Source organism: Engystomops pustulosus, chromosome 1 (genome assembly GCF_040894005.1).
Source record: "Engystomops pustulosus chromosome 1, aEngPut4.maternal, whole genome shotgun sequence".
Lineage (NCBI taxonomy): Eukaryota > Metazoa > Chordata > Amphibia > Anura > Leptodactylidae > Engystomops > Engystomops pustulosus.
The window spans coordinates 104,059,532-104,087,066 of NC_092411.1; the positions used below are offsets into that span (position 1 = coordinate 104,059,532).

General features: G+C 39.1%; 1 protein-coding gene across 1 annotated transcript in view; it reads right to left on the bottom strand.

Annotated features, from left to right (window-relative positions):
* Positions 1–3,679: 3,679 nt before the first annotated feature.
* Positions 3,680–27,535, bottom strand: part of RABGGTA (Rab geranylgeranyltransferase subunit alpha) — a 29,945-nt gene continuing 6,089 nt past the window's right edge. Inside the window, exons 5-17 of the mRNA XM_072150754.1 lie at positions 27,178–27,365; positions 26,873–27,070; positions 26,018–26,101; positions 23,581–23,663; positions 20,668–20,760; positions 20,047–20,149; positions 19,904–19,955; positions 19,623–19,711; positions 8,721–8,809; positions 7,224–7,340; positions 7,020–7,133; positions 5,953–6,040; positions 3,680–3,891 (exon numbers count right to left, since the gene is read on the bottom strand). Coding sequence (XP_072006855.1) covers positions 3,743–3,891; positions 5,953–6,040; positions 7,020–7,133; positions 7,224–7,340; positions 8,721–8,809; positions 19,623–19,711; positions 19,904–19,955; positions 20,047–20,149; positions 20,668–20,760; positions 23,581–23,663; positions 26,018–26,101; positions 26,873–27,070; positions 27,178–27,365 — 1,447 coding nt within the window. The 3' untranslated portion in view covers positions 3,680–3,742. The remainder of the gene's footprint in view (positions 3,892–5,952; positions 6,041–7,019; positions 7,134–7,223; positions 7,341–8,720; positions 8,810–19,622; positions 19,712–19,903; positions 19,956–20,046; positions 20,150–20,667; positions 20,761–23,580; positions 23,664–26,017; positions 26,102–26,872; positions 27,071–27,177; positions 27,366–27,535) is intronic.

Here is a 27,535-nt window from a genome sequence, read left to right on the forward strand (position 1 = left end):
AAGTGAAAATATGTCTTATATTCTAGGTTCTTCAAAGTAGCCACCTTTTGCTTTGCACACTCTTTGCATTCTCTTGATAAGCTTCAAGAGGTAGTCACCAGAAAAGGTTTTCACATCAAAGGTGTGTCCTGTCAGGTTTAATAAGTGGGATTTCTTGCCTTATAAATGGGGTTGGGACCGTCATTTGTGTTGTGCAGAAGTCAAGTGGATACACAGCCGATATTCCTACTGAATAGACTGTTAGAATTAATACTATGGTTAGAAAAAAACAGCTAAGTAAAGAAAAACGAGAGGCCATTGTTACTTTAAGAAATGAAGGTCAGTCAGTCCAAAAATTGGAAAAACTTTGAAAGTGTCCCCAAATGCAGTTGCAAATACCATCCAGTGCTACAAAGAAACTGGCTCACATGTGGACCGCCCCAGGAAAGGAAGACCAAGAGTCACCTCTGCTGCGGAGGATAAGTTCATCCGAATCACCAGCCTCAGAAAGCGCAGGTTAACAGCCAGGGCCAGCACTTGGCATACCTGGAAACCTGAAAATTGGATTAGTATAATATCAGTATAGTTGTATATGTGTCAGTATAACCAGAGTAGCCATTTATATAGTTATGAATTTTTAATGCCTGCACTTGAATTCACTGCAAAGGGACCTTCTGAGGCTGTCCCCCAGGGGACTACTGAAACCTGGAGCCAACCCTGTTAGCAGTTCAGATTAGAGACCAGGTCAATGCCAGACAGAGTTCTAGCAGCAGACACATCTCTACAACAACTATTAAGAGGAGACTGTGTGCAGCAGCCTTCATGGTAAAATAGCTGCTAGGAAACCACTGCTAAAGGACAAGCAACAAGCAGAAGAGACTTGTTTGGGTTAAGAACACAAGCAATGGACATTAGACCATTGGAAATCTTCGCTTTCGTGTGGCAAGTCCAAATTTAAGATCTTTGGTTCCAACCACTGTGTCTTTGTGCGACACAGAAAAGGTGAATGGACTCTACGTGCCTGGTTCTCACTGTGAAGCGCGGAGGAGTAGGTGTGGATGGTGCAAGGGTGCTTTGCTGGTGACACTGTTTGGGCTTTACTCAAAATTGAAGATATTCTGAACCAGTAGGTTTACCACAGAATCTTTCAGCGATATGCTATTCCATCCAGTTTGCGTTTGGTTTGACCATCATTTATTTTTCATCAGGACAATGACCTCACAGGCTGTTTAAGGGCTATTTGACCAAGAAGGAAAGTGATGGGAAAGTAAAGTCGCCAGACCTGAACCCAATCAGGATGGTTTGGGAAGAGCTGGACCGCTGAGTGAAGGCAAAAGGGCCAACAAGTGCTAACCATCTTTCGGAACTCCTTCAAGACTGTTGGAGGACCATTTCAGGTACTACCTCTTGAAGCTCATCAAGAGAATGCCTAGAGTGTGCAAAGCAGTGGCTACTTTGAAGAACCTAGAATATAAGATATATTTTCAGTTGTTTCACACTTTTTTTGTTAAGTATATATTTCCAGATTTTATTGTTTTGATGCCTTCAGTGTCGATCTACAATTTTTATAGTCTGGAAAATACAATAAACTCTTTGAATGAGAAGGTGTGTCCAAACTTTTGGTCTGTACTGTATACACTCACCGGCCACTTTATTAGGTACACCTGTCCAACTGCTCGTTAACACTTTATTTCTAATCAGCCAATCACATGCATTTAGGCATGTAGACATGGTCAAGACAATCTCCTGCAGTTCAAACCGAGCATCAGTATGGGGAAGAAATGTGATTTGAGTGCCTTTGAACGTGGCATGGTTGTTGGTGCCAGAAGGGCTGGTCTGAGTATTTCAGAAACTGCTGATCTACTGGGATTTTCATGCACAACCATCTCTAGGGTTTATAGATAATGGTCCGAAAAAGAAAAAACATCCAGTGAGCGGCAGTTCTGTGGGCGGAAATGCCTTGTTGATGCCAGAGGAGAATGGGCAGACTGGTTCGAGCTGATAGAAAGGCAACAGTGACTCAAATCGCCACCCGTGACAACCAAGGTAGGCAGAAAAGCATCTCTGAATGCACAGTACATTGAACTTTGAGGCAGATGGGCTACAGCAGCAGAAGACCACACCGGGTGCCACTCCTTTCAGCCAAGAACAGGAAACTGAGGCAACAATTTGCACAAGCTCATCGAAATAGGACAGTAGAAGATTGGAAAAACGTTGCCTGGTCTGATGAGTCTCAATTTCTGCTGCGACATTCGGATGGTAGGGTCAGAATTTGGCGTCAACAACATGAGAGCATGGATCCATCCTGCCTTGTATCAGCAGTTCAGGCTGGTGGTGTCATGGTGTGGGGAATATTTTCTTGGCACTCTTTGGGCCCCTTGGTACCAATTGAGCATCGTTGCAATGCCACAGCCTACCTGAGTATTGTTGCTGACCATGTCCATCCCTTTATGGCCACAATGTACCCAACATCTGATGGCTACTTTCAGCAGGATAATGCGCCATGTCATAAAGCTGGAATCATCTCAGACTGGTTACTTGAACATGAACAATGAGTTCACTGTACTCAAATGGCCTCGACAGTCACCAGATCTCAATCCAATAGAGCATCTTTGGGATGTGGTGGAACGGGAGATTCGCATCATGGATGTGCAACCGACAAATCTGCGGCAACTGTGTGATGCCATCATGTCAATGTGGACCAAAATCTCTGAGGAATGCTTTCAGCACCTTGTTGAATCTATGTCACGAAGAATTGAGGCAGTTCTGAAGGCAAAAGGGGGTCCAACCCGTTACTAGCATGGTGTACCTAATAAAATGGCCGGTGAGTGTATATCTCCATAAACATACACACTGCTCTGTGCTGCTTTTGTTTTGAAGATATTAACCAAATTGTTAAGTTCAAAAGGTCAGCACATTAACTGAATCAAACAAAAGTGGTGTCAAACGTTTGTGCAGCAAAAGTTTTTGTGTATCAATTTGTAATGTGAATGTGTATGAAGAATCAACCATTGGTACCTCATATTATATCACTGCTCCACGATTTTTATGTTCATATGTGATGTTCTCACTATTCCAGAGTGATCTAGCTGCGATAAATATTCTGTTTGTCTATTCGTGTATTTAATAAAAGACATGTTTATTTTGTGATAAATTGGCTAATTGTTTTGTGTTAGGCATACATGGACATAGTACAATTTGGCCATTTGAATTGATAATGCGATTTTAACAGGTTATGTTAAATTTAAGGTGGTGCATCGAATTTTAAAGTATTAATTAAATATTATGGTTTATATGAATTTTCTCTCTTAACATTGCACTGCAGCTTCACAATTTACATTTCACTTCAAAGTACATTTTCTGAATGATGACACTAGAGCGGCCCATAGAAGGAACATGATCAGGAAGGCGTTAATCTTCTTGACAAACACACTGGTAACAGGTTACCAGTAAGGCATGCCAGCCCTGGTTTACAGATTCAATGGGGCACATTTACTAAGGGCCATGCAACAGTTTTCTGTTGGACGTTCTCCAACAGATATGTGTCACACTATGTGAAAGGTGCACCGAAAAAAAAAAAAAAAATAGTGGTGCACTATGTTGGAGCACTGCAGAGCAAGCAGTTGTCCCAAAACAACTTATGAATAAAACTGATGAAATAAAAGATCAAGACTGGAAAAAGATTCACATAAAAGGAATGTCAAACATCAAACAGAAATAGTTTATTTATAATGAGACAATAATAATTGGCATAATAAATATGTCACATCTCAATAAGGGACACATGTGGTAGAAGATCTCTCAGCTGATTTTGGGCATCTGCTATTTCACAGATGGGGTTTCCTTGTAAACGCAGGACTGATAGTTGAAGACAGCTACAAAGTGGTTGGAGGCTTGAGATGTTTTTGATTTCTAACAATTCACTAAGGAAAAGCAGTATGACATTGTTTTGAGAAATACACTGAAAAATGTATAACAGTTTTGTAACAGTGCCGACATTTGTATCAGCAGCAACGTTATAGTATGACCTCACATGGGTTGTTTTGTATTACAAATCTGTCTTTAATTCGGCCATAACATACACAATAAACTTTATTAAACACCACTAAGTTAGTACAGAAACAGTTGGATCATTTGTAGAGTAACTTTAATCACCAGTTACTGATTAAATTCACACTAATAAGCGAATACATGCAGGATATGTGCATGCATACAAAAACAATGCAAAACACATGGGGTAAATTTATCATATGAGGCTAAGGCCTCTTCATGTATCCGGTGGGCAGCTGCGCAGGTTTTTTAAAAAAAAGTACACACCCACTCTGCTGCCGGACGTGCCCCTCTACGCCCACAGGAGGGTGTTTTTTTTAATAAATAAAGCTTTAGTGATTTTTTTTAAATACAACTTTATTGATTCAATGACGTGTCCCATTGATATGCAACCTTCTCTTGTGCATTGTACTGAGAGGCATTCAATTAGATCATGAGCCATGGGGGCACTTATTACATCCCTGGTTGCTCTATGTTATAGGAACCAAACAATAGCCACTACAAGGTGGCGGAAGGGGTGGCAGAGAAAAGCTTCCTCCCCTGAAGGAACTTATGACACTGGATCATCTATGGTTCTGCATGCAATGTCCTGCTCCCTTCTTCTGAAGTGCCACTGAAAGGCCATTATAAAAAGGCTATATGGTGGTCATTAAAGGATTAAACCATATAACATTTACATAAAAAGCAATGAGGGAAAAAAGTGAACCAGCCCCATCATAAATCAGCCTCCAGCTAAATATGTACTTTACTGAAAATACAATCTTTGTTTTGCGAACTTGATCTAGGAAATAGAAATGGATCTACTTTCAACTTTGAAGCTCCAATATTTAGCAATAAAACTTCTGTCAGCATTGTGGCTTTCTATATTCATGCCACCCTTCTTGGCTCATTCTCATAACACAGAAACTTGCACAATACGGCATTAACCTTACACTGCTGTCCCAACAGGAGAACTAGGAAATGTTCTCATAATAGGCCAATATATCTCCCTGTATCAGTAACCCTTAACGCTGTGGAGGTTGTATGAAGAGGGAACACGGACAAAGGACTCTCATACAGAGGGTGGGCCTGCTGTATTTTACAGCAATTGTACTAACTGCCATGATAGTTGTGAGCAAAGGTTAGGTGCAGTGTTTGGTCCCTATACAGCAGCAGCACATTGGTGCAACAAACTCTTTTTTTAGGTTAAATTCTAAATCACCCTATTCCTAGATTACATATATACTAAAAACACATCATAAAACATGTTATAGATAACCTCACATTCCCAAATGAAATATATATGTTTGATACATGACAATTCTTTTAAATTCAACTGTGATAAAGAGTGTTACCACAGGCATTTAAGAGCTTTTCTAATGTATAGTATAAAGATTATAGACCATTTGGATTGCATTAAATGTGGCTGTAGAGAATAGCTTGTTTTGGGTCTGGTATGAAAAAAAGGGATGTAGGAAGGATTGATCAAGTTATCAAGAAAGCAAGGGCTATGATTTGTATGGTGTTGGAGGGATTTGCTGGGATGGTAGTATTGAGAATGTTAGAAAAATTCAGGGCCATTGCAAGCACAACATTGCATCCTCTCTATAATTTGGTGATTGAAAGAAATGTTGTTTTCAACAGTTTAGGATGAAGACAAATAGGTTTAGAAACTCCTTTGTCGCAAAACAGCAATACATTTATTTAATGCGCCTCATAGGGAAAAGTAATGTATCTTGTCTTTTTAATAGTACAACACGTTGTGTTTAGTGGTAATGTATACATGCATATATGTATGTATCCATCAGTATTTTTCTTTTTACCATCTGCTGTGGAAATAAAGTTATATTGTATAATCTCGTGCTACATGACATTAAAAGACATTACCTCTCAAAAGTAACATAAGTAACAAAAACTAAACAAATAATTGATTTAAAAGGATACTATTAAATTGCAATGATAACTCTTCAAGTTTTGGTAAATTCCATACCCCTTCTAGACGTGATACTTCATTATTGTCCACATCAAGCACCTTAAAAAGTAAGAATGAATAACAATCACTGAAAAAAAGGCAAACTGACAATGTAACATGTAACAGCTTAGTGTGGATGAGATTCTTACAGTAATGTGAAAATGCCACAAAGTATCAATGATTTCTCTTGAAAAGCACAAATATTAATAGTGATTGTAATCTGGAAAATATTGTGCATTCTTGTACAATTTGGTCAGTAATGGATAGACTAGTTGTGTAGATTTATATCCATAACAAATGCACATCAATATGTGCTGTTGACCTCCCGTTCCTTGGTACATGAGCTCCCTACAGGCAGTAAGTGATGACATCATGCTTATTGCGCATCTGAAGTGTGGGCCACATGTACAATGAGCATATGGCCCACTGGGAGCAGAAATGCTAATTGAAAGCAGAAAACCCCTTTAAGAAAAATAAAAACAAACAAAAACATGGCCCTCTAACCCAATTGGAAGAAAATAAAATACAACACTCATGGATTATATGGACTATAATACAGTCATTCTACAAATTCGTCAAACTCTTGACCACAACAGCTTTGGAAGAAGATAAATTAAACTTTAAAACGTATTAAGATGTAAATGTACAAAGCTTTTTTATGAAGTTGTTTTTAAACACTACATAATAGAGTTAGGCTAAAACTATAGCAACTAGAAGAGTTTTTACCAGGCAAATAATTCTCCCCCTATTATGTAATAAGCCAATTTACTTTTTGTCAGGTATACAGCAGATACAGAAACATGCTTTCTACCAGGCAGTGTTTCTTTCTGGAAGATATCACTTTCACTAAAGTAGGAGTATTTCTATGGGTTACCCAAAAGGGCAACATTTTCATCAGTGGTTCCTCTGTAGTACAATGGTTGAGAATTACTAGCACATGTACATCTATAACTACAACTCTTCTGCCAAATAAATTTTGTAACTTGAAATACATTCTGCTGAAAAAAATCCACCACAGTAGAAATCATTGGAAACCTACCTGAATATAGCGCAACATGGACAAATCACTTGGGAGAGTATGCAGCTTATTATTCGAAAGACACAAATGACTGACCAGTAACAACTGGTCTAAGTGATACAACCGCGTAAGACCCTGAGAAGAGTATTGCAGAAATTTATATTATTATTATTATTAGAATAAATTAACTTTCTATGGCTGCAATGACATGAACACACATATTACCTTATCTGAAAGGATGACCACATTTGTCTCTGCATATTCCATTTTTAAAATAGCATTTTCCATTTCAAACTTGCTGCGCAGATCATCATAGTAACCAGAACGCATTGGGTCCACAGACTGAAGAACAGAAGTTAATTGTACAATTCATATTTCCTTCATTGTGTCACAATTGTTTGACCATGTTATGTAACCATCTATTACTTCCTTACCAATATTATATAAACCTTTGTGGTCAGGTCACTGCTATTAACAAGTGCACACTTCAGTGGATTCCCCAAACTATTCCTCAATACTGCATACTATTGTCATGTCACTATGCCATCAGCAAGCCATTCACATTATATGCTCCACTGAGAAATGGAGCAACAGGAATAGAGCTCAACAAAACTGTTGCTCAATGTTGAAGCTTAAAGGGGTTCTCTGGCAAAGATCAGATTTAATAAACTTTACCTTGCCAAATATAAATTCACTTCACACTAATTTGCTATATTTAGCCGTTTTAAAGATATCAACATCATTCATTTCACTTAACTGGCTCTTCTCCGTTGGCGATCTCCAAGGAAGTGACATTTTGTTCTAATTGTGCAATTGTGCATGCGTGATTGCGTGAGAGCGGGCCTCTCATTAACTAAAAAGAATGTTGAAAAGGATCATGTCCGCCTCCCCAACAAGTTCTGGGGAAGCGCCCTCGGCCATCTTTTTACTTCTGTCATTGAAAGAAGACCAAAGGTAGGAAAAACTTATAAAATAAAGTAGCAGGACAGTTTTGCTTTCAATAGAATGTGTTTATATATTTTTATATTATGTCTTGGGCTACCAATTTTTTATTTTTACACTGAATGGGAGTAGAACCCCTTTAAGAAGAGCCATCACTCATGAATAAATTGACAAGTGGGTGCAACTAAGGATGTGTTCCTGTCTAATATGGGACAGTCTGTCCAAACTGTATAGGACAAAATTTATTTTAAAAAAAACAAAAAAACAACAAGAATAAGGAACAACACACTGCAGCGTTATGGTGAAAGATTCTGAATGCTGAACCTAACCAAAAGCTTAGCAGATGGGGTGCAGTATATAGATAACTTCCATACATTGTCACTACATATATTACATCATCCTACTCAATATGGTATCGGTCCTTGGCAGCAGATTTATGAGGAACTAAATTTGAAGATAAGCTGTACAGATACATTTTTAGTTTAACATTATTTTATTCACTGGGGTTATGGCATCTGAGATGTGGGAAGTCTTAATTTAAAAGCTACATAAGGCAGCAGGTATATATGCAGCCATGAGAATAACCTGGGGAGCAGAAATGTAACCAAAAAGCCCCACCTGAAGTGTATCACTAGACGATACAACTGACCTGCACTGCATAACCCTTTCAGAAAGGGGCAGGTCCACCAGATGTGAAGTGTGTTACCCAGGGGCTGGCAGTATTGTAAAAGTTAGGCTTTTAGTTTTCATCACACATGTAATATACCTTATGTAATATACCTTAAGTGTATCAAAGTAGCAGAGAGACTCTTTCTCATACAGCAATGGATCCAGGGCTCGCATTAAAAGGATGATAGTCAGTAGGCACCCTAGACACAAAGAGGAAGAGATGATAAATGGGCTTATAAGATGACAAGATTTGCTTAGCAGATACCTGATGCAAGACAATTCCTTGGGTACAATAAGGGGTACATGAAGCCTTGAAAAAGATGCTCACTGCTCTATAAATAAATATCAATTATAATACTTATATGAATAGCAGTCTTGGAGCTCTTCTGTGAATTAGCCTTTACATGTACATTTAGATACAAGACTGTATTAGGCAAACACTAGTTGAGAAGGGTCAAACAGTTCGCTTAAAGTCTCTCCAGAGTTGCTCATGTAGCCGATGCCAAGTAATTAGAGTTACAGGATGCCGATTCTCATGTATGTGTAAAGAGCAAGTAGTATGCATGTGAAAACAATTGGAACAAGCCGCGACACAGTATGAGAAAAAGAGCAGTGTCTGAAGTGGATTGTACGCCGCCTTTGGCACATATATGAAAATTTCCAATTATTTTTCAGAGAACTCCAAAACTTCTTGAGAACTTCTAATTGTACTTCTGACATTCCTATTATAGTAAAGATATGTACAGGCGGTCCCCTACTTAAAAACACTCGACTTACATACGACCCCTAGTTACAAACGGACCACTGGATATGGGTAATTTATTGTACTTTAGTCCTAGGCTACAATAAACAGCGGTAACAGTTATTACAGGCGTCAGTAATGAAGCTTTATTGTTAATCCTGGTTCTAATGACAACCCAACATTTTTAAAATCCAATTGTCACAGAGACCAAAAAAGTTCTGGCTGGGATTACAATGATAAAATATACAGTTCCGACTTACATACAAATTCAACTTAAGAACAAACCTACAGACCCTATCTTGTATGTAACCCATGGACTGCCTGTATTACAATTGAATACCTGTGATTATTTTATATTAAGCAGTTCCTCAGTATTTGATTTATATGATATCATAGAAATACTAACATATACACACTGTTAAATGGAACTTAGTTGCAAAACCAAGAACAACTCTGGTAGTGATAGAGGAGCCGTTTGGGAAGAAAACTATGCTTTTAAACTTCCGAGAAACTCCTTTACTCCTTTATCCTAGTACTGTTTACAAAATAAAGATCATTTTAACCCTTACAACTTTACTCAGTATTATTGTTGTTTTAGCTCTCATCACTCCCTGGGCTGATCATGGAAAAATTCCAGGGTGTGGGCGGGGACTCCTTAAGCAGACACATTGGGGCACATTTACTGAACCGGTCCGGAGGATTTCCCAATAAGATTGTGCGCCCGATTTCCTGAATGTTTGTTTCGCTTCCACGATCAGGTCTGCTGGATATCACCATCTTCCTCCCGGTGTAAGTGCATTGTATGCAACATAATTTTAAAGTTAAATCCCACGGTTTGTCCGAATCAGCGGGATCGTCCAATGGCCCAACCCCCCCCCCCCCCCGATTTGTGCTGCCTGAAAGCTGGCAACGCTGCGCCAAAATCCCCTTCTAAATGCCTTTCCCAGTGGTGCAAATCCAAAAAACGTCGGAATATCCAACTAAAGTGCGGTCCGCGGGGCCCTTAGTACAAAAGCCCCATTATGATCCATCTAGTTCGGTGGGGTGACAATGTGGTTAGATTATCAGGGAAAAGGTGTACATACATTTTCATCTGGCTACTGACATTGTACTAACACACCGACACATAAAAAGTGAGATGATACAGATCTGATGAGATGCATGAGATACCTATTATACAGAGGCTGACAGACTTTTACAATGAGTAAGAACAAAAAATGTATTGTTCAAAACGCGTAGGTCCTTTGTACTATGCACCTTTTTTAAACACATATGGAATAAACTATGAAGATGTTTTATTAATTGGAGTGTCGGTCTTGCATCTATAAACTTTTTTTGGCATTTATATTGAGATTTCCGACAAATCTCCTGGAGGACTCGTGCACCTGACTACACAGATGTCATTATGTCCTGGATCTGTTTATTCACGTGAGGGAAAAAAAAAAAAAAAAAAACTTTTATACTGCCAGTACTGCTTCATATGAGCCTGCCTCCCCCTTTCCCCGGATCACTTATCTCCTTGTATTTTCATTTGCCAGGAGGACTGATAGACAGGTTGTAAATATATCCGTGAAGTGCTGTATTTTTGTTAATAACAGTGAATTAGAGAATGTGTTTTTTTTGTTAATCTGAGTACATATAAGAAACTTATTTTTGTGGGAATACCCCTTTAAGCTGCTCCACAGCCCCCTTCCTTTTCTTTGAGTAGGAATTGTAGCAGGCATTTAAACTGCTGGGACCACTACAAATTGTTCTGCACACAAGTTGATCACAGGCTGCCTAGGCTTCATCAGTTCTGCTGGTCAAGGGGGAGGCCTGCTGTTGGCCCCCATGATCCCACCAGTGGGTAGAAGGAAAAAAATATACACAATTTATGTAAAGTAATAACTAAAGTTTAATTTATATATGTCAGGACCATAGCTTAACTTGGAGCATTGGAGGAATCTTTTTAAACTGCTGTGCTCCAATTCCTTTCCTCATCTGAGTAACTTCCGCAATATTCAAAAAGAAGCCCACTACCATTCTTACCATAGCAAGGGAGAGGGTCTGTGGAGCAGTTGAAAGCAGAGATATCAGAGCAGTTTTGAGTACACTCCCCTCAAGCTCAAACTCTCACTAAAACAACTGGCTTTCCTTAAAGAGTTGATAATAACTTGGGCAAAAATAAAGGCAAAAACTATGTGCATTATATTCACTGAAGGACATTAATAAAGAAAGCTGTCAAAAACAAAAAGGACTATGGCACATGTCCACTTTGCCCCAGAGCATCTGGATGTTAATAGTGGATCTAGAAAAATGTTCGTAAAGACAGTTATGACAAACTGTAACATTTTAACACAAATGCTAATGCTATGTCTGGAGTAGATTTAACACTTCATACCATTCATGAAGCAGCATAGTGATGGGACCATCATGGTTTGGGACTACTTTGCAAGTCATTCCATCCAGATCAGAATAAATATTTCCCTATGGTATCTCATATATGAAATATTTTTTTCTTTTAGAATAATCTTAGGTTAGCTTAAAAACATAAAAGTAAAAAATTACTTTCTTCACCTCTGTACAATTCAGGAGACTGGCGACATCCATGTATGTGTAGGCTGTTTTAGGCATTCACAGTTGCCATTTACAAAGACTGGAAAAATCAATCATAAAATGTGTAAATATGCCTTTAGTAGCAAATACTGGTTAGAAGTTCTAAATTCTAGTTTAGATATATTTTTTGGCTTACTCTATGAAACACAGCACTGTCTTCCAGATATACTGAGTATTTACACAGCTTACTGTAATCAGAAATTAAGTTTCTTATTTTAGGATAGTTGGTGAGCTATTTTTGATGCATGTGTTTACAGTTACACTTTAATGCGATGTTAAAGTTATAATGATTTTATCGCAATTATTATATGCGATTCCACCTTTAAAAACAAGCAGAATGATGCCTACTTTGTGCTGCGCACCCGTTTCTTTCCAAAGGTATGGCATTTTCTGTTCTGAAAAAAATCTAACCAGAGGGGAAATGGGTGTAGGTTAATGTCTGTCAGTCTATGACCTCTGAGGCCAGTTAGCTTGCCCACAGATCCTATGATGCCTTGTGCTCTCTCTCAGAGTAATTAGCATTAAATCCATTTAGTTTCCCGCAAGTAAATCCAAAGAACACTGCAAATACAGGATGTATATGGAGACCAGCCAGGCAGCTTATATCACATTGACTGAGCAGGGAACATGTAATAAGTGGTAGAAATCATAAGTAAATCAGTTACATTAAGTCTATAGCCTGTGCTGTGTTAGCACTAAGGTTTAATGACTTATCTGCACAGAGCTGATACTAAAGATGACAAAGTGGGGGAAGGGCTGCAGCACAAGGTGCAGTGAGAGACCAAGGAAGTTCTCTAGAATCACAGACTGGGATGGAGGGATTGATAGGGAACAGGGGAGATTTTGTACCTCACTATTCTGTACAGTAGATATCTGTATCCACAGTTCTGAACACATCCCGCTCTGCTACATACACAGAGCGAGCTGTATCACATGACCTCCTCATCCGTGAGCAGGGAGCAGCACCCCTCCCCTTCCATGAAACCGACAGATAAAGTATAAACAAAGTACACACTCTCACAGGGCTTATCAGCAAAGGCAGAGGAAGCAGTCACTGCTGCACTAAGGTAATTTGAGGGCTAGAGCAAAGAAACTACTAGATATAGGTAACAAAGATAATAGGCAAAGAGCTATTGACCCTTCACAGTTTCCCTTTAATGCTGTGTTTTGTAAACTCAAATGTTAGCAGCAATCTAATAAGGCAAATATCCTCAGATGCTGTATTGCATTCCAAAAAGCAAAGAAAATACCACAAGTGACCGCAGCGCCAGAGGGTGCGTTCACATGTGGCGTTTTGAGAATGCGTTTAGTTAGAACACATGCTTACACATGTGCGCCACATTTATCATACAAAGTCCGAAAGAAATGTGTTACAAGGCCCATGTTAAAGGTACACCAAAAAAAAAAAAAAAAAAAAAAAAAGTGGTGCACTATGCCGAAGCAGTGCAGGGGGCGCCAGATTCATGAAGAACCTGCACCAGAAATCCTGAATCTGGTGCCCTCTGCACTATACACAGAAAAATTGCACATAGTACAGTTTGCACTGTTTTTAGTTATTGTGGGGCAATGTTTTCAAAGCAGGCAAATGCATGGTAACATGTAAAACGCATGCCCAAAATGCCATGTATGAACGCACCCTTATTGTACTTCTACTTACAATTTCCAAAGTTAAAATTCATTTATGTCACAATATCTTTTAGTAGTAATAAAAAAAGAACTTTTAAAACGCACCCACCACATTTTAAGCTAAACCTCTAGATGACCCCTCCAAATGGTAGAAGCCTCTAATTGCCCTCGTTCTAGGTCCGATCTGTAAGGGTGCTGTCCCACTTAGCACTTTGACTCTGTTTATGAAGTAAATCAAAGCACACGGGTGCCACGGCCCGATCACATATGCGTTTCTACAGAAATGAATGCAATCAGCAACCAGCACCTGGTGTCTTGCATTTAGACAATATAAGGCACCGGGTACTGGTTACAGATCACATGCATCTCCATAGAAACGTACATGCGATTTGGCTGTGTAACACCCCTGTGCGCTTTGATTGAGACATATCGCTATGTGTGGCCGCACCCTAAAACAAATAACACCGATGCAGGTTATTGCCCATCACAAAACTGTAGCCACTGAATGCTGGTATGGTTTTAATCCACACTGCAGCTGGATAAGAGCTGCCACTAGTAGCCTTAAATGGGGTTTTCCGGCTTAAAATATTAATGCCTTCTTCCTAAGTATGGGACTTCAATGTTTTGGTGTTGGCCCCCCCACCAACAGAAGGGCTCCATTCACACATTGCGTTAGCAATGGGTGGGGCTCGGCCAGATGGCGTATGCGTTTCCATTGAAATGCATACAGTCGGATAATAGAACCCAGTGTTTAGCACACCGAGTGTTACCTACAGATTGCATGTGTTTCAATGGAAACTCATATGCCACTTGTATTTGCATTTAGTTTTTGAGATGAGTCAAGTTTAGTGGCTGCAGAAGGCGTGTCACTTCAGACGCTCCTATTTGAGTTCAATAGAACCATACGTTTTGAGTCATATCAAATAAAAGAATCCAATTTTTCTGATCAAAATGGTCTTGCAGCTAGTTACAAAAAAGGCATGAATTGGATTTTTATCATCAGTTCACATTTCTAACTAGGTCTTAAACTGGCTGTATCTCTAAAAGATGAGACTGTCATCTTTAGTATGACGCATAAAGCATGCTTCTAGGTCCTACAGAACTGAATATTGGGGCTCTGAAGTGACACTCTGGCTGCAGCATCTAAACCCGACTAATCTCAGGCATAATATGACTCTGCTAATTTCACGGAAAAAAATTAATTCTTAATTAATTAATTAACAAATTTCATACCATATCTGAGGGGGTAGTAGTTTAAAGGGGTAAAATCTGGTGACAGGTTCCCTTTAAATGTAAACCTTATTTTCAGTCCTTACCAGTGTAAAATAGTTTAGTCTGGGAAAAGATTAGTTGTTCGTTTCCCTCTGCATGTTTAAACTTGCCTTGTGCACTAGATAGATGATGTCAGTGTCTGCCAACAATGTGAAGCTGGTTACACCTGCATAAGATGTATTGTTCTATCCTATCCTAAATTCAGAAAAAATAAAATGTAAGCAGTGACTAATCTATCACACGCTAAGCCCCAGCAGATCCTCAAGGATTCATATTGACTAATAACACCACTACTGTTGGAAGCCCCTTTCTTTAACAGTATTTTGGCAAATACAACAATATTTATTAGGCCCCTTTCACACAATTGTATACATATATATTTTTTAAAATTCTTTGTTTATTTAGCGCACACAGATTACACAGCGCTGCACAAAGCATGTCAAATTGGTCCCTGTCCCCATGGGGCTCACAATCTAAACAACCTAACTGTATGTTTTGGAGTGTGGGAGGAAACCAGAGTACCCAGAGGAAACCCACGCAAACACGGAAAGAACATAGAAACTCTTTGCAGATGTTGACCTGGGTGGGTTTCAAACCCAGGACCCCAGTGCTACAATGCAGAAGTGCTACCCACTCAGCCACCATGCCGCCCCGTGGCGATTGTATGTGAGCCATACAAATGGCTATTAGCATACAGCTGCCATAGGAGTGCATTGTGCATGGCAAGGGATGGTGAGCACACACATGCATCTTTTGTTGTATGTAAAGCCTGGCTCACCCCTCCACCACTCCAGCTGTGGCATACATGTGTGTGTGTGAAGGGGCCTTTTAGTAAATTCCAACATATTTAAAGAGGACCAGTCAGGGGGATTTGGGACACTCAACTATCCACAGATCCTTATGGTCCATATGTGCCCACCATATATTTAAAAAAAAAAAAAAAAGGTTTATACTTTCCTTGGTCCAGTGCTTCCCACACTTGAGGGGTCAAGTAAAGCAGTTGGCGTACTACACCTGGCTTCACTGCGCATTCGCCATAGTTGCGGTGTTTGTGCAATGAAGCTGAGGTGTAAAGCTGCTGTTTAACTACGTGACGTTACAGGCGCTGGGGCACAACAGGTGAATTCAACGCGTCTCATGGGTCCCATCTTTATGTAATTATAAAGGGTTTTTTTAATATTTATAAGGACTTTCTAAAGGGTGATTTGGGACAATAAACAGCGGATCCCCCACACCCGAAGGTGGTTTACTGTCCCAAATTGTCATGACAGGTCCTCTTTAAAAGCCTCCACTCTTCCACTTTGGACTGTATTTGTTTATTTTTTAGTACATTCCACAGATGCTGTGTCGATATCTTAGGGATTAAGTCCACACTTGACGCTCTACTATCGTATGCCACTCCTAAAAATTCTGGCAGTGTGGTAGGCAAAAATTATTCAAGTGATAGGCATGGAAAGAGCTACTCTTTAGGTCCTGTCTTTATCCAACTCAGGTGTACAAAAAGAAGATTCCTTCTGCTGTAGGAGGCATAGCAAGAGCAGAAAAATTAGGTTATGTATTTTACAAAGTTTATTATCACCCGCACAATTCATTTCTAAAATAAAATACGGTAAATACTTTGAGGGTTTAGCCATGCTTTAAGCAGTTTGCGCTTCAGTAGCTCAAACATGACCCTTTGCCTCTTAACTGGTTATTTGCTGTTAACTGGCGAGCGGAGGATGTGAAAAGTTGCCGGCCACGGCCATTTCCACGGCAGGCCCTGTGTGCCCCGATGTATTGCGCTGTGAAAATGTAGCGGTGGGCATATCACGCACGAGCGCTCGCGTATGATAAATATGCCCCTTTATCTCGGTATTCTACACCTTTCTAGATCATTCTTTATTAGAGCAAGTAATAATGACATTGTGGGGCACGCAGGTACATAGCATTGAGTACAAAGAGTAACATATATCAGGAAATGGTGTACTAAAACACAAGTCATAAACAGATGAAAGGGTAGCGTCCCCAGTTGATGATATCAAGTCATAAACAATCTGCTTCACAGAATTGTCACAGAAAGGTAATAAAAGAAGAGACAATCAGGATAACTGGAAAGCTAATTACTAGTACCATATTTTTCAGACTATAAGGCACACAAAAAATCCTTTGATTCACTCAGAAATCAAAAGGTGCGCCTTGTAGTCCAGTACGCCGTATATACGAACTGCATTTACAGACTTGAGCTGTGCACAGGTCTACCACCTGCTGGTCATTCATCCATATAATCAGGTGCCTCTTAAATATGAACCTGGACGTTTTAGCAGGCATTTATTGAAGGTGCGCCTTATAATCCAGTGCGCCTTATAGCCAGAAAAATATGGTAAGTAGGGGTATCAATGACAGGATTAATGGGCAGGGGAAAGGAAAACCGGTTAACATTAGGGGGCAAAAATATCAGTCAACTGTTTAACACGTTAGCGACCGAGGACAAACTATATCGTCCTCGTGCCGCGAAGGGTGTATGGAAAGAGCTCACGAGCTGAGCTTACTCCATACACAGCGGGTGATGGCTGTATAATACAGCCAACACGCGCCTGTTACTGCCGCGGTCGGTGCTGGCACCGATCGCGGCAGTTAACCTGTTAAGTGCCGCGGTCAAACTCGACCGCACCACCTAACTTACCGTTAAATGCCCGTCGCCATCTTGGATAGCCAAATGCCGCCCCCTGTAATGTCACCGGAGGGCGGCAATCGGTTGCTATGGCAGCCTAGAGTCTCATTAAGATTCTTAGGTTTGCCATGTGCAATGATTTTTAATAGCCAGCAGAGGGCAGGTTATTGAAATCATAGTAAAAAAGCTATATACTGCAATACAGTAGTATAGCAGTATATAGTATTAGCAATCGGACCCTGCAGGGTTAAATTACCCTGGAGGATCTAAAATAATGGTAAAAAAAAAAAAAATAATGTAAAAAAAAGTAAAAATTTAAATCACCCCCCTTTCCCTAGGACTGATATAAATATAAATAAACAGTAAAAATCATAAACACATTAAGTATCGCCGCGTCCCAAAATGTCCGATCTATTAAAATATATGAGCAATTTTACCGGCGTTTAACCCCGTAACGGAAATTGGCACCCAAAGTCGAAAATGCCACTTTTTTGCCATATTGAAAAATCTAAAAAAAATTCTATTAAAAGTGATAAAAAGCCCATGCAGTCCTCAAAATGATAGCATTAAAACCGTCATCAAAAAAAATGTCACCACCCACAGCTCCGTGCACTGAAGTACGAAAAAGTTTTTAGAGCCAGAACATGGCAAAATGAAGAATATTTTTTTTTTGTACAGAAGGTTTTCATTTTTTTAAATGTATGAAAACATTATAAAACCTATACAAATTTGGTATCCTTGTGATCGTACCGTACCAAAAAATAAAATAGACATGTGATTTGGGGCGCTCAGTGAAAGCTGAAAAGTCCAAGCCCATAAGAAAGCGGTGCAAATGCGGTTTTTCATCATTTTCACTGCATTCTGAATTTTTTTCCTGCTTCCCAGTACACGGCACGGAATAATAAACACTGTCACTATGAAGTGCAATTTGTTACACAGAAAACAAGCCCAAACACAGCTCTGTACATGAAAAAATAAAAAAGTTACAGATTTTTGAAGGTGGGGAGTGAAAAATGAAAATGCAAAAAACGAAAAAGGGCCACGTCCCTAAGGTTTTAAAGAGAGGGATGAGTTTTAGGAAAAGGATAAGAATGCAGGAGATTGCTTAAATGTCAGCCATGGACCCCAGACAAGAGAGTGAGCAACTCCTGTGTAGTGGGAGTCTACTGCGAGTTCCTCTATTCTGTGCTGGTGGACAAGTTCACCAAATCAGTCGGAGATCTGGGGAACTCTAGAGGTTTTCCAAAACCTAGGAATTGGGGTGCGGGCAGCAAACAGCATAAATCCCATTAAGGAACATTTTGTTTCAGATACTGTGATGAGAGTAAAAGAACAGCAGAGTCATGGGGACACAATGGCAACGCCAGAACCTGTCTGAGCTGTTAGGATACACAGAGTGCAGCTTGGTCGGTACCCAATAGCACCTGCATATTATTTTGAAATTAATTTCCTGGGCCTTACAGTATTTTACACCTTTCTAATGCTACATGCACACTGCCGTATGGGGGTCGTATATACGGCGTATATTCATCCCCCGTACCGGGGAGATAGATAATACATGTCCTATCTATCCCCGTAGTAAGGCACCCCCTGTTTCTCTATGAAGAGGGGCTGCTCAACCCCTCCTCCTCTCCCTGGCGCAGATGTGTGCCCACCGTACTACGGGCACACGTTAGTGTGAATATAGCCTAACACTTACTGTTAATGCATGGTTGTTGCTGGTTCTTTAACCCTGTCTTGATGTAGCCATTAAGTATAACTTTTTATCAAATATGACATGTCGCTTTATGGGATAAAAACATTCAGATGATTCAACAGTAATCTAGCAGCTCCCACATCAACGCACAAGTAAATGCAACATTGCATCTGGCACTTTATAAAGCTTTATAGACATACATTTCTTTCTCATTATTAAGATAACATTCAGGTTCTACTGTCCTGAGCAAAGTCAAGACCAACAGTGATAGGAGAACGTTGTTATGTAGTGTTGGCATTTGCTTTTTCCAATTTGGTGTCTTATGTTTAGTAGAAAAAGGTAATTGTACCATATAGCTACAGAATTCAAAAAATACAAACCTAAAACAGAACTGAATTTGCCCGTTTTAGTATCTGATCTCATAGAACTTACACTTATTGTCAGGTTCCAGCTCCTGCAGTTCCTTGCAAGACTGCAATTCTTGTTGTAATACATTGCTCTTTCCCTCTGACAGCTCCAAACTGGACAAGATAATAAAAGGTTTGCAGTTATGCTTTGCCATCAACTGTACTAACAAAACAAGCTATACATTATATATCACTCAGATGTGCAATTACCTGTTACAACAAATATGAAGCAATATTGCGAAGGCAATACAAGAATTGGGGCACCATGCAGAACATTAACAGTACTGCAATATAAATCAATATTACCTGAAGATCTTATCATCAGATGCAGTCTCTCTAAACCATGTGCTCAGTTGTCCTATAAAAGCAAAACAAAAAAGTCAATATAATAATAAAAAAAATTACATTTTCTGTTGTCATATATCCAGCATTGTTGTCATATAGATCACCTGGATATAAGACACATTCTTTTTGAGCTTCCCCATCCTTCCAGATAACTTTGAAGTTATGCTGACACAAGTTATTAAGACGCTCCTTGGAGAATTCACACACCTGACAAAGAAATAGAAAAACACTACTATCAGTGTATAGTAAAATCTCTGTAAAACTGTTTACACTGCCGCCGATTCATCCTTAGTAGGGAATTAATCAGGAGAAATGCCCAATATATAGTTCCAAACATATTCTATAATGTATTCCACTGTACAGCAACCATACTGTGGTAAACATTGCCAATAGGGTCCCAAAGAATAAAAAAAACATACGGTAAACGTTTTGTTACATATACTTTTATTAAACCTGTTTAACTTTCCCAACGCAACCAATCAGAAATGAGCTTTCATTTTTTCCTCAGCCGTTTATAAAGCTAAAGCTGAGCTCCATGGGCAACTACAACAGTTCTGCTCTCAGACAATTATGATAAATCTGCCCAATAATCTCTATCCCCATCCTTGAAATCCATAAGAGGAAGGGGCAGATGTGATAAATCAGTAGAAGCGATATAAGAAATAGACAAATCACTAGTCAATTAGGAAATAAAGACATCACTACTGTACCCATGAACTGCTTACCCAGAGCAAACTTGGCTTCTCTTTTCCATCTGGTGTTTTCCATGAGACCATTGTTGGTTTTTGATCAATAAATAGTATCAAATCACGCTGTACCTTAAATATAAGGAAGACAGTGATTCATTAAAGCTTGCTGAAATAAACCAGGTTTTGAACAAAGAACAAATGGTTGTGTGCTTGATTACAAAGACTATCCCCAAAATAACTTACTTATGGTTTACTTATAATAATACATTTAACAGCTATATTTCTCTAGTCTTATTTCTTTTTAATTCAACAACTAGTTGTTGTTGTTGGAATATTTTTTAGAAGGTAATTAGAAACTTTTTGAAAGGAATACCATCAAAATTTAAGTTGATAGCCAATGTCACTCGCTACTTGATTGGAAAGGCCTCCTTCCTCCAAAAACAAACAACTTTTATAATGAGATGAGACAGAAATGCTCCAGCTTCACAGGCTATTATAACACCTCGGTTAGTACATCTTCCCACCGACGTCACTCCTCCTCTGCTTCAAACTCTTGCATCTGTGCACTAATTTGCTTTTCTCCAGCAGCTTCAGGGAGAGAGCGATGCATCCTTAAGGCATCTGAGGGAGCGAATGAGTGTTTAGGCATGAGAGTGGGAGGCAGAGGTGGAGTGATGTTGGCAGAAGAGTGGTGGGTGGCTAGGAAGTGCTCAAGGGAAAATGTAATAGTCTTTGAAGCCGGAGCCCAGAGGTGCTTTAGTGACCCCACTAAAGTAATTGTGGATCATTTGCGTAGGTTTAAAAGTTGATTTTTGGATGAAGGAGGCCTTAGAAATATAACAGCACTACCAGAATCAAAGTGCAAAAATCAAGCAGTGACTGATGCTGGTATTATTTTTTGCAGTGGATTTTCTTTTTGATTAATTAAAATCAAACAGCAAAACAAGCCACTTATTTGTAATTGGTTTCTCATTTTAATTTTTTTTTTTACGATGCTGTATCAGGAAGATTGCAGGACCTAACGTCCTAATGCTGCTGGATGATAGCCCAGCTCTGACACAAAAACTCAGGACTAGATAATTTCTTGGCAGTTTTCCGACTTGTCCGAAGGAAAGGTGGAAAGTACAACTCTCCAGTCTTATGCTGCACCAGATTAATCATCCGGCATCAGACACAGGGATTAATCTGGCACAGCACAGAACTGTCTAGTTCTATTAGACAATGGTCAAATAACCAACACAGTAATGCATATCCCCTATAGCGTTCAGATGGAGAGGACTGTGTGAGACACATGCATGCAGTGTTTATCCACTTTGCAAATATGTACAGGCGGTCCCCTACTTAAGGACACCCGACTTACAGACAACCCATAGTTACAGACAGACCCCTCTGACCTCTGGTGGAGCTTTCTGAATGCTTTACTATAGTCCCAGACTGCAATGATCAGCTGTAAGGTGTCTGTTATAAAGCTTTATTGATAATCCTTGGTCCCATTACAGCAAAAAATGTTTAAACTTCAATTGTCACTGGGGCCAAAAATTATTTTGTCTTGATCTACAACTATAAAATATACAGTTTCGACTTACATACAAATTCAACTTAAGAACAAACCTCCGGACCCTATCTTGTATGTAACCCGGGGACTGCCTGTACAATAGTATAAGTAGTTAATGACATGTCCTGTGACCATTAAGCAATATTTAATTGGTATCAAGATCCTCTTATAAAGTTTCAAGGAAATCTACCACCCGGATCAAGGATAGTAAACCAAGCACACTGACATACTGTTGTGTGCCCCTTCTGGCAGTATCCATTTTTCTTTAAGCTTCTCATGCCCTTGTTTTTGAGAATAAAATTATGGAAATGTGCCGGAGTCCTATAAAACCTTCGGAGCCCGGAGCCCACATGCACATTTGCATAATTTTAAAATCCTTTTTTTGTAAAAAACAGGGAATAAGCTAAAAGAAGAGCAGATACTGACAGAGGGGGCACCAGTAGGTCAGTGTGCTTGGTTTACAATCCTTGATCTTGGTGGTAAATGTCCGTTAATAATCACATTTTAATGAGTACTTGTCGGCCACCTCAGATTCTAAAGTATCCTCCATAACAGAATAAGAAGACAGGTGCTTATAAAGGGGTTTTCTGGAGGGTGAAACACACAACTGCTTTCTTTCAAAAGAGCTCCTCTCCTGACCATAGGCAGTGCGCAGTTTTGCATTTAAAGGGGTATTCCGATTTCAGCAAATTAATGTTAGTTAGTGTTTGTATTATAAAAAGTTATACAGAAAGTATATAGAAAAATTGTATCATTTCCTAACAGATTTCTAGATCTCTGCTTGCTGTCCTTCTATAGAAAGCTTCTATGTTTACTACCAGTGGACAGAAATCTGACCATGGTCACAAAGCTCTGATTGTTCTCTGTGATACTAACGAGCCGTGCATCTGTGTGACCATGGTCAGATTTCTGTAAACCGGTAGTAAATATAGAAAGTTGCTATAGAAAGACAGCAAGCAGAGATCTAGAAATCTGTGAGGAATTGATACAGAAAGTATATTAGAAAATAATACAAACAATAACATTAATATAGTGAAATGGGAACACCCCTTTAAGATCCATTTATCTCTACAACTGAGCTCCAATACCAGCAGAAAGCATGTGCAGTATGGCGCAGTTTTTAAAGAAAGCTGGTTTCCCAACCTCTGGACAACCCTTCTAACATATGTAAACCAATTTCCCCTACATATATGAAGAATGTTAAGCCCTATAAAAACACAACTTCCAAAAGTGTACTTTATAGTGTTTTTTCCGTATGCACCATGTCTTATATACTAAGAATATATGACCATTTTCATTTCTAGATTTGCAAGAAGGTTCAGGTCTAATATACATGTACGGCATACCTATTGCAAAGTAACTTTTTACCATAAAATTTCATTCTGTACACTTACTAACACTGGTTGAGAAAATGTTACGGATATCCAGGAGCCAGCCACATCAACAGACATACTTCGGATAGATAGAGGGAGATCGGCTGAAAAATAAATAGACAGGTATTAAGAAAAATAATTGAAATGCATAAGTAATGCAGAAAAGTACAAAGTTATATTGAAAAAAAGGAGGAATACAGCACTTCATTCTCTGGGTTCTTTAATAATCCACTTCATACAATCAACGCATTTCAGCTAAAGACCTTAGTCTTGATCATACGTAATAGGAAACACTACTCGATATTTAAAAGGTCCACTCTTTCTCATATGATTTGTGGAAGTGGGGAACTACAGAACGGTTATAAAAAAATATGCATATGCAAGATTTAAGTTACATCATAAACAGCAACTGACAACAACAATTCATATACTAGGAGATATTTGCAGAAATACTAGTAAATAGGTAGAGATATTATAATAGATATTTATTTATAGAGTACCATTAATTCCATGGTGCTTTACTATCAATAAGAGGTTCATATACATTACATTAAAGGACATCTTCTAATAAGAAGAAATAAGTATTGTAAACCAAGCACACTTACATGCTAGTGTGCACCTCCTCTAGCAGGATCTGCTCTCCTTTTTCATAAATAAAACGGCTTTAAAAATTATTCATATTACCCTGAGGGGCTAAAGGCTCCATTCACATCTATGGAGCCTGGAGCCCCTCAGACTAATTTGCATAATTTTTAAACCGGTTTTTCATAAAAACCAAGGGCATAAGAAGTAAAAAGGAGAGCAGATCATGCTAGAGGAGGTGCACACTAGCATGTGTGCTTGGTTTACTATCCTTGATCCTCGTGGTAGATTTCCTTTAACTCTTACCGACATGTGACGTAGTACTACGTCACATGCCGGGTCCCGGTACATGGAGGGCCGAGCCCTCTCCATAGCCGGTAAGTCTTGGCTGCATATTGCAGCAAACGCTTACCGGTAATACCCACGATCGTTGCCAGCACCGATCCCGGGTGTTTTCAGGCTGATCGTCACCGGCAAAGCTGCGGGCGGCTTCAAAAAGAGCCTATGCGTCGCCATCTTTCTGAGGATCGTCGCTCCCCGTGACGCCATCAGGGAGCGGCGATCCGTCGCCATGGTAGCCTCGGGTCTCATGAAGACCCGAGGATACTTCGTTTTAACTTATTCATTACAATGTGCTATCAACACATTGTAATATATGAGGATTGAAATCCCCATATACTGCCATACTGTAGTATAGCGGTATATGATAAGATCTTACAGACAACCTAGGGTTAATGTACCCTTGGGAGTCTGAAATATAGTAAAAATAAAATTAAAAAAAAAAGATAATAAAAAAACCTAAAAACTCAAATCACCCCCCTTTCCCTAGAAATGATATAAATATAAATAAACAGTAAAAATCATAAACACATTAGGTATGGCCGCGTCCGAAAATGCCCGATCAAAATATGATAATGGTTTTTCACTGCGTTTAACCCCGTAACGGAAAATCGCGGCAAAAGTCGAAAATGGCACTTTTTTGCCGTTTTAAAAAAAATTTAAAATTCTATAAAGAGTCATCAAATAGTTGCACATTCCTAAAATGATAACATTGTAAACGTCATCAAAATCTGCAAAAAACGACACCACCCACAGCTCCATACACCAAAGTATAAAAGTTATTAGCTCCAGAAGATGCCAAAATCCCCAAAAAATTTTTGTACAGTAGGTTTTAATTTTTATAAATGTATGGAAACATAAAACCTATATAAATTTGTTATCCCCGTAATCGCACCGACCCAAAGAATAAAGTAGACATGTCATTTGGGGCGTACAGTGAAATCCGTAAAATCCAAGCCCACAAGAATACGGCACAGCCTCTCAGGGGGGACCTGCTCTGCTCATTATAACAACAAGTGAAAAGACATCACCAAGGGGCTCTGGAAACTGCCCCCCAGAGCCCCTCCGGCTCATTATCATAATGTTAAAAGTTTATTTTAGAAGGAAGGAGGGCAAGGATAACAAATAAAATTATATACATATGCAAGAGTCTTGTATAAAAAACATCCATATAAATAAATCCTTGGACCAAGCAACTCCTTGGTGTGAACGGGTACATATAACAATTGTTTGGTTTATATATTAAAGTGATATTCTGCGACAAGGAAAAAAAAAGTTATATTGGGACTGCTTTAACATACACATACTGTACGTAAGGGCTATTTTCTAATATTAATTGAACATTAATGGAAGAAATGCTCCTTCTAGCTGTGAGAGCTATGTTGTGGCTGCTCTGTAGACTGATCATCAGACACAGAATATAGTGAAAGTCTAAAAGACAGTAAGTGGTGGGTGGGCAACTTTTCTAATAGATTGATCAATTGAAGCATCAGCAACAGGACACTCCTACATCAAGGAAAAAAGGGCAGATACCTACCTCTTCCAAGAAGCCATCGATGGTAAAACCAGGCACTCTGGTCATTTGGGTCTGTGAAGAATGCATTCTGTACAAGTTCCAGTTCTAACAGAAATACACAAGCCAATATATATATTATTGTGCACATTACACATATGTCATATATCATACTTTTTACATATGTAATATACACTTTTAGTGTCTAACATTAACATTCACAATAGGAGTCAGATTAGAATTGTAAATAGAATATTCAGGCAAAAAAAAATTAATTTGACCAAGATTTGCACTTTGACAGACAGGGCGAGTATTTTTTTCACTCGGATTTGTGCAGTACTGAAGCAAATCAATTTATGATACAGATTTATCACCATATGAAATGTGTTGGATAAATTTGTTACAAATTCATAAGAAGGACTAAAGTTCCCATCTGTGTAAGACAGCTTTTGGCATGCCCTTCCAGAGTTTACATTAGGAAAAAGGGCTGTATCCTGCATTATTTTTACCAGTGTAAAACCCCCAGATGCAAACATGTGGATTCTGGAATACATTGCTTTCAAATTCTGTGAGGGAAACGTGTAAACACGTCCTAATGGTTCCTGCATTATATACAGTAAAAACAGATTGGCAGGAATGTATTAAGGTTGGAGTAGTGTGCACCAGTAACAAATCCCCCCCGTAGGCGCACAATGCACAGGTGTATAAGATGTTGCACATCATGTGCCAGGACGATTTCTACACCAGGTTCTGCCGAAGGCTATATTAAAATGTCGTGGAGGTGGCAAAAGGTCACAATTTTCTGTCTGTGTGACTTTTTTTAATGTCTTGTTTGCCAGAAAATCTCCCAATCCCATCATCTCAGTTTTACCTGCATACCTGAGAGCAAGACTTTTTCAGTTGCTCGGCCTAAACGCTGTGGATCTGGATGAATCTGAGGAAGAAGCTTGCTCCGATAATGCCAAGATGAGTAATTGGAGAAATTTTTGGTAATAAGGCTGCTAGTAAATTCCAGCTCATCAGAATGTGGAACATGAGAAGATTTAGTAACAAATCTTCTGTAATCCCAGCAATGAACTGCAATAGGACAGATAAGATGAATATAGTTAAGGGTAAAAAAAAAAAGAGTAACATAATAGCATTTTACAGAACAAGCGCATTATACAGAATTAAGAGCTACTTACAATTCCTTTCATCGATCTCCAGAAATCTATTACAAAGTGCCAGCTCTCTTGACCAGTCTGGTTCTGGCATATGCTCCATTATCCAACAACGATGATACCATGTGCCATAGGATTTTGGGTTGACACGTAGACAGCTCTCTAGAAAGGAGAGCTCTGACACATACAGAGGTTGGATCTCTTCATCTGACCTCAAGTACAAAAACAAAAAAGAAAAAAAAAAGTAAAGCAATTATGCACATTAAACATTGGCAGATATATATATTTAACATTTTTAGTTTTGCTTGCGCAGCATTATCTACAATAATTTTTATTGCCATCACACATATTCTTTCTCAGCCCCACTTTTTGGTAACCAGCT